General features: G+C 36.7%; 2 protein-coding genes across 3 annotated transcripts in view; one reads left to right on the top strand and one right to left on the bottom strand.

The window, feature by feature from the left end:
- LOC111058615 (serine-rich adhesin for platelets) overlaps positions 1 to 12,303 on the bottom strand; it is a 77,019-nt gene that overhangs the window by 45,900 nt on the left and 18,816 nt on the right. The window lies entirely within an intron of this gene.
- On the top strand, positions 1,879 to 11,733 carry LOC111050950 (malate dehydrogenase, mitochondrial-like). Of its 2 annotated transcripts, none has more exons than XM_039424416.1 (6): positions 1,879 to 2,180; positions 2,878 to 3,215; positions 4,520 to 4,705; positions 7,833 to 8,033; positions 10,165 to 10,361; positions 11,402 to 11,666. In XM_039424416.1, the coding sequence occupies exons 2-6, from the start codon at positions 2,901 to 2,903 to the stop codon at positions 11,571 to 11,573; spliced, it is 1,071 nt and encodes a 356-aa protein (XP_039280350.1). In that variant the 5' UTR covers positions 1,879 to 2,180; positions 2,878 to 2,900; the 3' UTR covers positions 11,574 to 11,666. The 2 variants fall into 2 exon arrangements, with proteins under 2 accessions (XP_039280350.1, XP_039280345.1); XM_039424411.1 differs by having other exon boundaries at positions 1,881 to 2,180; positions 2,891 to 3,215; positions 11,402 to 11,733.

Below are 12,303 nucleotides of genomic sequence, written 5' to 3'. Positions count from 1 at the left end.
ACTGCTTCTTCTGCGGAATGTGAATTGTAACTATACAGGGAATTGTGTTGAAATTTCAAAAATTCAACATGGACACCATGGGAACTTAAGAACTAAGTTGAGTCAGTTGGAAAATAGGAAGAATGTGATGGAGAACTAACTATCTGTAACAATATTTTAACACTCGAAACATGAGTACCGGTATTCATTTATATTGACAACTTACTGGTTTCTAACAATATGATGTTTCGAATGGAGTTTCCCTATGGATAGTTTTTGCCGTTTGATGCAGCCTACTTGCAATACGCTGCAAATAATAGCTTAGAACTCGATGGTGTGAGTATTTCATATAGATTTCCAATTACAAAAGCTTGGAGAGATAAACTTTGCAAAAAAAATCTATGAAAGAATTTGAAACTTCCTGAATATACCTCGATCCACAGTGGACGATGATGAAGATTCATCAAGGTACATCAAATTCAGTTGCAGGAGAATGAATGATATTAATATAATTTTGTTATGGCAAATATCTTTCTATCAATGGAACGCATCAAATAGAGAAGAAACACTGAATGCGGAACATAAAATAAAAGACGTGCCAGATGAATTTCCCTTATCTTTTGTTCGTTGAGTTTGACTGCGAGAGCTTTGATTTGTGCCGTTGTCAGAATAGAAGTGATGGGGTGGGAAATGATAAGAATGGTGGCAATTAAATGAACGAGCTACGATTCACGACTGTGAAGGCGGGCCGACTGTTGGCAGTAATAAAATTTCGCGCCGAAGAAGGGCGAAATTGGCCTGTCTCCGACTGTTGGAGGCGATACGGAGAGAAAGATAAGTACTTAGTAGGTGATAAGAAGCGAGATGAGACAGAAATGATGGAGCAGAAATAGATTTGCACGTAGGTGTGTTTTCTATGCTACTCACAAACAAGAAACCTGAATCAGAGTAAAAAACTAATGGTTTTCAACTTCAGGATGTGAAACTCGTACACGATTTGTAGTGAATCAATAAGTACTAGCGGTCCATAAAAATTAATGATGCCATTTATTATTGTATGAAGGGGTCAAATTTTATATAATGAAAGCAAGTCATAAAATGGGTCCTATTAGAAAGAAATAGGCATTTGTCTGAGAGGGGCTTTTGTTGCTGTACTGAGCGTTTGATGGTGCCTGGTGTAGAATCTGCAGATAATGTTTTGAGCTCGTTTCTATTTCATTGCTGTAATGAATATTATCTTAAAAACTTATTGACGGGTTTAAAATTTGTGTATTGTGAAAGTGGACACTATTTTCAACCATAAAACTTGAAACTCATTGTTTTTAGGAGGATTTTCTTCCTCGTTCAATATCGCATAAAAATTAATCTTGAAAAATGAAGTTGAGGGCAGCGTTCACAATAGGAATATTATAGTCATATTCTTTCAAGATACTGTAGTACAGTTCTAATATGCAATGTAGCCGAAATTATTCCATTCATAATGGACGTGCATTCAGCTCTTAAAAGCATTTTGCAATAAAGACTATTTAGCGGAGAGTAGAAGTGGATTAACCTCAAAAATATTATACATCGACTTGGTTTCAAGATCTGAACCTAGAGAGTGGCTTTTCTTATCTCAAGTACCGTAAATGCAGAAAACTGCTATCAAGTTTTAGTCCCATTGCTGGAAGGTTGGTTGGCTCCAAAGAAAGCCTTATCCGTTCTTCTTCATTAAACTATTACGCTTTTCTTTTATAAATGCAAAGGCTACTCGTACAATGACAAAAACACTTTCCATGAATCTTCTCCCACAATCATCAACCAAATAATTGTTATTTAAAGAATCTTGCTTGTGTTAATTATATTTTCATTTTCATGTTTATCACAAATCAGATAATCTTATTCGTTGTTCTTTACTGGAAAAGTAGAAAAATATTCTTCTAGGTCAGAGAATTATTATCAAGTTGTCGAAGGGTGACAATATTTCGAGGAATAAATCGATCATGCATGAAGTTTATCTTTTCTCATGGCAGCTGATTAAAGTCAAATGGTATATGTGTCCACACCATTACATCAAAACAGACGTCTTATCTTTTGGAATAAATTACCGCTAATTAATTTTGATTCAACTTGTCAAATTCATCCATTTCTGCACCCTAACATTCCATTCAATGGTTTTGTTCTAGTTCTAGAACTAAAGAAAGAGCTTAAATAATGCAGGGGTGAGTATCAAGTTGTAAATATATTCTAAAAGGTTTTAGAATATTATTATAGTATATTCTTGTAAAATCACCTGTACAAACGTATTTCTTCAACATAACCTCTAATCGCTTGTTGTTGAAATAGTCCCATAATAAAATCCAGTTTTTTAAAAGGCATATTTGAAATAAATATAAAATTATGGAATACACTTTGGAAATTACATAGTAGACTGTAAGTTTTGTGAAAAGTAATTTGTAATACATAAATAGTAAATCATGTAGCCTAATGGATCGCATAAAATATCTGAAATACTGATCATATTCTGATAAAGAATCAATCAGCAAAAAGGAATAATTAATGAAAAACTACCTGATGTAATAATATCAAGTTAATATGAATTAGTTTAATAAAGAGAGACAAAAGAATAAATTGTAGTAGATCTACCTAAGAGTTGAAAATGAATGTCAAACAGTTTTATCAATAAGGGTAAGGAAATCCTGTAGGCGTGAATATAGATTAGAACTCTTAGCTTGTTATTAGTGCTTTAGACTGTATAGGCTTGTTCATACAGTCTGCTATTGCTACATCTGGTTGACGATCCATAATCAGAAGCCACAAATTGCATTGTTGTTTCTAATCTCATCTCATTGCTCACATTTACGCATACGCTCAAGTAAGTGAGAATCTCCCAGCGAAAATAAATAAAAAGTCCGCTAGAATCTATTTGCAGATTGAAATGCATGTCTGCAATGAGGAGGACGGTCAATAGGGTTTGCACAGGGATAAGGTTTTTGAGTGAACTGTGCAAACCGGAGCCGGTGATTGGAGCTCACGACATAAAGTCGCCTCCGAACGCCAAGGTGTGCGTCGTAGGCAACTCACCGCTCACTGCCAGCCTGATGCTGCATCTGAAGCGATCCTGTCTCATTGACGAGCTGCGACTGTTTGACTCGAAGCAGGCAGCTAAGCGGATCACTGATGACTTGTCTCTGATTGACACTGTCACGCAGGTCAAGCCCTACTATGGCCATTGTCAGCTTGGTGTTGCTTTGGCGGTGAGTAACACTTTCCACTGATTTGTTGATTGACATTTCTGTAGAGCTTTGTATTCTATTAAAATTGGAATTTATCCTGTTCTAGTCAGCGAGATAGGATATCTTCTATCTTCTCTCTGATTACATCCAAGAAATTCGAATTGATTCTCAAAATTAAGTAGGCCTAGCTATGCTTCTTCTCTAACAGCCAAAATGATAATGACGATAAATTTGACCGAAGGTGATTCTGTGATTCATCTCTCAATCAAAAAAAATAATTTCATTTATACGATGTACTGTAATAATAACAACTATAACTTGTATTAAACAACTGTATTCCCTGTAACTGAACATTGCTCAAACAATAATTTCTTTGTTATATTTGAAAATTCCTAGATTCACTTTTAAAATCAAGGGAAGCCAACAGGAAACAGAGAGATGTGTGGATGAGTGTAGTTGTAATCTGCTGCAGATAGATCATAGACTCCTGTAGTGAGCCAGCAAAGATTTTTGACGCCTTTGTTGCCCTGAATGAGCAACAAAGGAGATTGTTCACTATTTTCAATAATATTATAAAATAAACTATAACACAAACCTAACGTGGAGTAGCGTCAAGTTCTCAAACGAACTTAGCTTTCAATTTGTATTTCAGGCTAATCAATATAGTATATAATATAGTGTAGAAGTTGTTATTAAAAGCTTTGTATACTAGTCATTTCAAAAAGTCTCTACTCAAGAATCTCTCAATCCCTTTGAAATATAATCTCTTCCTTAACTCCGGATATCAACTACATTTTTCAGTTTTCCCACTGATATAACTTCCATTAGTCACCCACTAGTGTATTCCTCTTTTCACTGCCTCAGGATGAAATTCATTCATCAATTCATCGATACAATCACAAATCATAATATAAATATGACTAGGCGAGAGCAACAGGATAGCCCAAAACTGCTCTAATCCCAAATTTCATAGATACCGTATAGTAAACTTTCCAAAGGGTAGGTTATTTTTTCACATCCAAGAATTGAAGTTCAATTTAGTGTTCGAAGTGAAGAAACTAGGAATTATGAATTTGGAAGGATGAAGCACTTAATAGGAGATTGATATCAAACTTTTAAAACTCTGAGAACTTGAAAAATTAGGTACCTATTCAAGAGAATTTTAGCCATAATTACACCTAATTACTAGATTCCAGCGCAGCTTTGTGTGTGGTAGTGATTTCAACAAAACAAAACTAATTAACGTGATAATAATATCATATTTTTTTATATCCATAATTCATAAAAAATATTGACTTGATAGTTGTTGTTGTGTGTTGTTGCAGGATGTGGACGTGATAGTGCTGGCCGGAGGTGACTACGGTCGGCCGGGCGAGTGCAAGAGTGCCGTCTTCAAGAGGAATGCAGCCGCATTGGTGGACTGCGCCTACGACTGTGCCCACCACAACCCGCACGCCACGCTTGTCGTGCTCACTCCGCCCGGCACACGCAATGTGCCCCTTGTTTCCATGGTAACCCATCCACATTCGACAACTCAAATTCACTAAACTTCTTCATTTACAACGGAATCATACACTAACTTGATTTGAATTATCAGGATATTTACCCTTTGTAGTTTCTTTGTTGCATTTTCTTCTAAAAGTAGCAAATTCTTGAAAAATATAATATACATATTTGCATAAAAATGTATGTCTTTATGTGTGTTTTTTGTTTGCTTGCTCCCTATAGACTTTACAACTAATTGATAGAACGGCATGAAACTTTGGGAATATGTTGTGTGAATATTGGGGATGGTTTCTGACCAGAAATTTTGATAATGGGGCTAATGATAGAAGTTTATTTAATTCATTTTACAGACCTATGTATTCGTACTTGCCGGCCAAGCGAGTACCGAAGAACGGAAAAATTATCATGATTCAAGATCATGTTGTGATTATAATATGATTTAGCATCTAAAGTTACCAGCTGTGATGAACAGGCCACCCGTGCTTAATACTGTAGTTTGGAGTTGAAGTGTAGTTGATTGGTACCAGCTGTAGATAATCCTATTATATTAAGCGAGCAATTTCTGTATTTATATATCTGGTTATTTTTATATCTGGCTATTTTTATATCTGGTTATTCATGTTTAACGGATCTCGAAAACGGCTCTAACGATTTTCACGAAATTTGGAACATAGTAGGTTTATGATATAAAGATTCGATTGCACTAGGTCTCATCCTTGGGAAAACTCGCTGAACGAAATTAAAAGGATAATTCATCCTTGGCTGAAACAGCTGTGGATAGTAGAAAAGTGAGTGAGCGAGTGAGTATGTGAAAAATCAAAATATCGAATCTCCGAAATTCATAAGATGACGTTTAGCCAGATGTGAAATATAAGCACGATCATTTTAGAGAATAATTGTGTTCTCTTTATCAATAAATGAAAATAACGAGCGAAGCTCGGTGCCCCGATATTAGTTCCTTAGAAGACCGATCCAAATAATTATCAGTCTCCTATCATTGAGGAACTGGAAAATGTTAAAGAAAAATTATTTAGCTCATGAAAGAGTTTTGTTCATATTGCATTCATTAATTACTGAAGGATGACAGAATTCCTATAATATATTTCTTCCTATAGAATAATCTACAATTTTTACTTTCCTTGCCCTATTACCATAGGTAAGGAAAGTATTGCTTTCCGAAAAAATTAAGGTATCCCAATTTCTAAATTTCAAGGTCCCCTGAGTCCAAAAAAGTGTGTGTGTGTGTGTGGTGTGTGTGGTGTGTGTGTGTGTGTGTGTGTGTGTGTGTGTGTGTGGTGTGGTGTGTGTGTGTGTGTGTGGTTGTGTGTGTGTGTGTGTGTGTGTGGTGTGTGGTGTGTGTGTGGTGTGTGTGTGGTGTGTGGTGTGTGTGTGGTGTGTGTGTGTGTGTGTGTGTGTGTGTGTGTGTGTGTGGTGTGTGTGTGTGTGTGTGTGGTGTGTGTGTGTGTGTGTGTGTGTGTGTTGTGTGTGTGTGTGTGTGTGTGTGTGGTGTGTGTGTGTGTGGTGTGTGTGTGTGTGTGTGTGTGTGTATGTATGTGCGTCTGTGTACACGATATCTCATCTCCCAATTGACGAAATGACTTGAAATTTGGAACTTAAGGTCCTTACACTAAAGGATCCGACACGAACAATTTCGATCAAATGCGATTCAAGATGGCGGCTAAAATGGTGAAAATGTTGTCAAAAACAGGGTTTTTCGCGATTTTCTCGTAAACGGCTCCAACGATTTTTATTAAAGTTATACCTAGAATAGTCATCGATAAGCTCTATCAACTGCCACAAGTCCCATATCTGTAAAAATTTCAGGAGCTCCGCCCCATCTATGCAAAGTTTTATTTTAGATTTTCAAGTATCAGGCTTCAGATACAATTTAAACGAAAAAATTCGATCGGAAAAGATTGAGCATGAGAATCTCTACAATTAATGTTCAGTAACATTTTCACCTAAAATTAAAAATAAGCTCGAAATTCGAGAAAATGTGATTATCCAATTGTTGGCAACTGTTGATTCTATTAAATGATTGACAATGAATAGATAGCAGACCTTGTGTGTCTCCAGCGTTATTGCCCTGTCATCAGCTGGCTCAAATCTTTGAATAGTAGACTTGAGATGCGCGGGAACACTTCTAGCGTCAGGTGATCAATTTTCATAACGGCAAGGAAAGTTGTGTGAGTGCGCCACACCAGATTTTTTTAAAATTTAACTTAGCTAAATCTATTGACAATCATAAACTATGAACGCATCTCTGAAACATCTTTGAAACACTGATTTACCTATCTATTTTTTTTAATTCAACACTTTACTGATAGATATCACTACCAATTGATTCAGAAGAATAGGTTTTCGGAATAATGAATGCTGCATGACTAAGCACATAGGAAATCCGTCTTGAGATGTAAATAAAAATATTGATTGTCAAATACATTTCATGATTCACCAAATAAAGTCAAGTATGACATGATATACATTGACTTTTTGGCGGTACAATGTTCGCCGGGCCAGCTAGTCACATTATACAACATACATACTATCATAATATGATACCTACATTCTATATATACCCAATCTACCTTTATTCAATATTCCCGATTTCTTCTTTAGACGAAACTATACAGTACGGTAATGTATTTCATATTGTAAAGGTAGTTAGTTATTCTATGAACTTCTTCCATTCTTTCTCATTTATCTGTCTCAAATTTTCATTCATATATTCGTATCATTTTATAGTACTTTACATGTGTTTTTTATGCTAATGTGTTGAGGTTATTTTTATTTAAGTAAGAATGGTTCCAGTTGAGGGAAGTTTTGAGCTTGTAGCATCTTCTTCTGGTTTATCCAAAAACACTACTGCAAACTATTACTACTTTAAAAAATTGAATTATTCTGTTGAACATTTCATTTCAAACTTCTCAAAGAGTGATTACTTGAAATAGATGGGAAAATCACATTATAACGTTTATAAGAGTCCGATATGTACTTTCTTGATTTTTAATGAATGCTGTTTTTGTGGATAGAATGCTCTACACTTGACTTTGAGAATAACATTACTGATTTTTAAATCCGTTTTCAACTGATTTTTTCAAAAATAAATGTTGGATCATTATTTGTTCCCAGTTGTACGAGAAACTAGGAATAGAAGACAAAGGCCAGATAATGTCGCCAATGGGCCAGCACGAGATGAGCGCCGCGACGCTGGTGGCCGAGATGCTGCACTTGCCTGCAGGCTGCGCCCGGGTGCCGGTCGTCGGAGGCTGCTGCTCCGATACTGTCGTTCCTGTTCTCTCGCAGGCATCGCCACAAAACGAGTTCTCAGAGGTACGCTCAAAACTACTCTGAACTACGCTCACTGCAACTACTTTTAATCATCAAATATTTTTTTTTTTGCTGAGGATTACACCCACATGAGTTAGTAACTAGGCTTGTGCGTGGGCAATGCGTCGGATGATGAGAGATTATTTATTTATTTTTAAAGTGATTATTCATTTTGTATTTATTTATTTCATTATGAGATGAGTAGATCTATAGCATTAGATGGGTTCTGTACCACCGGAGAGCGTTTTTCAAACTCATTAGTATTTGGAGTAGTAGGCCTACGGCTGAAGTGTTCACCCTTACGACGGGAGCAGCAGGAGCATGAAGCTTAACTTATTTTATCGATAGCTCATCAGCGACAACAATCGCTCCTACGTGGCATTCATATTAGATTTTTTTGCCAAAAATCTAACAAATAAATTGTTATTGTTATTGAACGGCTTCAGTTCATGTAGTGTCTATATTGCCTCAGTAAGTTAATGGAGTTTGTTCCGCCTTGCTGTTTAACCATGATTTTCCACTTCACTTTTCCAATGCCGGGTTATTATTATTATTATTATTATTTTTGAAGCGACGGATTCAAGTATCCAAAGGTTCAAAGAACCTCACACGTCAACCGAAGCTTATTGTGTTCCCAAATAGTATGTTAGTTAGGCAAACCAATACCTGTGTCTTATACAAGATCCAGGAGTTTTTTCCTAGGCTAACATCTCATTCATCACCTAGTTGCTTGTCGCAATCCAGTGTGATATGCTTGGCAGTCTCTTCAGACTGATTAGTCCTCGTGACTTACGTGAGTCCCACTCCTGGCCTTCTTTGAGGGTCTTTCCGCTGAGGAAGGGGCGGCCAAGTTGCCTCTAGGACGCCTGACCACCCTTGACTCAGCCTCTTGACCCACATTTGTGCCTGAAGTTCCACCCATCTCTGGTCTCTTGGTTTTTTTTTTATTTTTGCACCCCTGAAACTTCGCAGGGTCAAAAGTCTCATCTCTCCCAAGAAGTTTTGCCTGAATGGCCTCCCTTCTTTGAGCAGTGGTGAAGTTTGGCCTCTCCACCCACAAACTCGTGACCAACGTGAGTTCCACTCCTGGCTTTTTTGTTGGTCCTTCCGCTGAAGGAGGGGTCGCTAAATCGTCTCTAGGGCACCTGGTCACCCTGGACTCAGCCTCTTGATCTACATTTGTGGCTGGAGTTTCACCCATCTCTGGTCTTTTGAGTTTTTCTTTTTGCCCCTCCGAAACTGCCCTGATGAGACAGATCCCGTGGGTTTGAAGGCAAGGCAACCTCTGGAGTTGCCTTGGAGTCCCTTCAACAAGCAGGGATACTGTGGGTGAATTCTGGTTTTCAACACATTCTTGAGTACGATGTTCGACTCAAAGCTCCCCCAACCCACAGGGGGCAAAAATGCCGGGTTGCACCAATGGAGATCAACTATTTCAAATCTGATGATACATTCTTATATTAGCATTGTGATGGTTCCGGATTCATCGATATCAAATAAGAGAGATTCTCTATCTCGATGTCCGGATCTATATTGACCTTCTGGATGATGCCATCTAGGATTTTCAGTAACGGCTAAAATTCTGAATGGGGACAGTATATTATAACGGAAATGGGAGATTCAATTAGAAATTGCACCTACATTATACAGTAATATTATAATAAAGTTAAGATTGTAGTTAGGGTTAAGGAGAAGTTAGTTGGAGGTTGATTCTTTATTGAGGTTACGGTTGAAAATAAAGTCTTTGCTTTTAAATGGCAATTCATGCCAGTATGATTCAGAATTCTTCGATAATTTTATAATTTCAGATCAGAAACATTGTCATTACAGTTGACAAGTTGCCCACTGGAGCGCTGAAGTCTGTCCCTCATTATGTATTTATGGCCTGTCGTTTATCTATTTATTCATTTGAATTTTATAGAATAAGTGCGATACTATCCTTTAGCAGTAAGCTATTTGAGGGTTACATAAAGATGATACATATTTACAATCACATTGATCCTGAGAAGAATAGTTTATGGAAATCCAATCAAATCAATTACTGTACAGTATTTATTTTTGCAATAACTCACTATTATAAAGACTATAATTTCTACTAACTGTCTTGAACTTTGGTTGTTTGCGTTGTTTGCAGAGGGATTGGGAGCTGATAGTGGATGCCCTACGCATGGCAAGTCAGCGAGTAGCGGTGGGTCAGGGAGGTCGCCCCCAGGCGTTGGCTCCAGCCCTGGCAGCGGCCGAACTGGTCCTCGACTTGGTCAGCGCTCGCTTCTCCATCTCGCGACCACCGCGATCCGTTTTTCTCAAGTCACAAGTTCTACCAAGTATCAAGTGAGTTACTGTTTCCTCCACAGTTGTATCGAAAACTAAAATAGTGTTCAAATGAAGACTATAGTCACATTACACAGTATGTTTTGTCATTATTGTATTTTTTGAATTGAATTGAATAATTATAGTCGAAAAACTATTATATTTTTTCAAATTGAAGTAAAAATATCATTAAAATTATTAGTATGTTTGCGTTAAGTCATACTATCTTTTCTGAGAACATTCGAAATGTATTTCCAAACTTCGTATCTGTATACTCTCATTCTGTTAAAAATAGTGTATTTGATCTCAAATTTTTACAGTTTCTTCAAAGTTTGGACTTTTTAAATTGTTTGTGATTGATTTGATCCATTCTAGAGGCATTTGGAGATTTAAAAATCTGTGTTTTTTTGTAAATTGGGGTATAATAAAGTGACAATTAACATATAGCTGCATTTAGACTGTATGAATTGAAATCGAAACCATGTGGGACTTTTTTTAAAATGAATTATTCTGAATGATTGAATAAATGAATGAATACTGAATAATGTGATCGTGTTTTCTTGACAGCAAAGAGTGTTGATCGGCAAGCTGCTTTCCATAAAATTTTATGGCTGAGTAGAAAACCTTGATGAGAACCCCGTAGGAGAGAATCATTGCCACACAAAAACCATGACTTGAAATTTTATTAGAGAGAGGAGGGAATGAAGACATTACCAATAATCTCATTTCCAGGGACTCATTTTGTTTCCATAAACAAAATGTTTCCAGTTCAACGGAACTCAATTAGGCTAAAACTGAAGTGATCCGGCTAACAGTATTAACCGAAGATATACTGCAATGGAAGAACAAAAAATCTTTCTATTCATTCATTTAGTTGAGTGTTCAGTGGTGATTCTCCTCCATAAATCAGAATCATAAGATCTCAGTTCATCAATACCAAATATATACTGCAAATAAATAAAACCAGAAATCTTCTCATTCATTCATGTAAGTGATCAAATTCATGAACTCGAAGTTTATTATGTCGAAGGAATGAATTAAAAATATGTGTCAATTTCCAGGTACTTGGGCATGCCTGTTCAGTTTGGCCCAGAAGGAGTGAAGTCGAAAGCATCCCTCCCCCCTCTCACCGACCAAGAAATGGCATTACTGCTCAAGGCCACCGTCAGCCTGAAGGAGGACGCCAAACAAGCAAAGGCGGTCGCCTGCGCTGAATGGTCCAATATTGACTAATCAATCAAATTCATCGATATATTCAATGTTTGAAATTGAAAATTTTGGACTCATATTCTTCATCCATTAAACATTTGTAACTTGATCAATCCAGTTGTGAATTGTTTTTTATGTGGAAAACGTGTATTTTTTTTCAAATAAATCTTTAGTAATTCAACTACCTATTAGTAACCTAATAGTAATTCTAGTACCTACCAGTATTCTAATACCAACTACCTACTAGTAATTCTAGTAATTCAACTTCTTCCAAAATGATACAAAAAACTTTTAGTTTTTGCGGTATGTGAATAGAATGATGCACCTAATCATAGAATTCACCATACATAGAATTGACACATGAATCAGATAGGCTTATGCTTTATGGGATAAGATCTTGTCTGAATTATCAGACCTAACCAGAATGAATGAACCTTTCACTCAGCTCTCCTGTTCAATCACTGCCAGGCGAAACCGTATGCAGTTCAGTAGTAGTATCACTGACAATAATGTTGGGGAAAAATATATCTGGAAAATATTTTGCGCTCTTGCCAAAAAGACTTGCCACTAATGACTCAAGTTGAGAAAGCCAGAGAGAGAGCTGGCCAAAACCCTCCAGCGCTACAGCATTTGGAAACACTCACATGTTTTCAAAAAGTAATTCATTGTAGAGTTATGGTGAAAACTTTCTGACGCCTCACACAGAGGAAACAATATGCAAATTAATTGAAGTACCATAAATGATATTTGGAGT

The sequence above is a fragment of the Nilaparvata lugens genome, chromosome 1 (genome assembly GCF_014356525.2).
Source record: "Nilaparvata lugens isolate BPH chromosome 1, ASM1435652v1, whole genome shotgun sequence".
In the NCBI taxonomy this organism is placed as follows: domain Eukaryota; kingdom Metazoa; phylum Arthropoda; class Insecta; order Hemiptera; family Delphacidae; genus Nilaparvata; species Nilaparvata lugens.
This window is presented reverse-complemented; position numbering and strand designations above follow the sequence as displayed.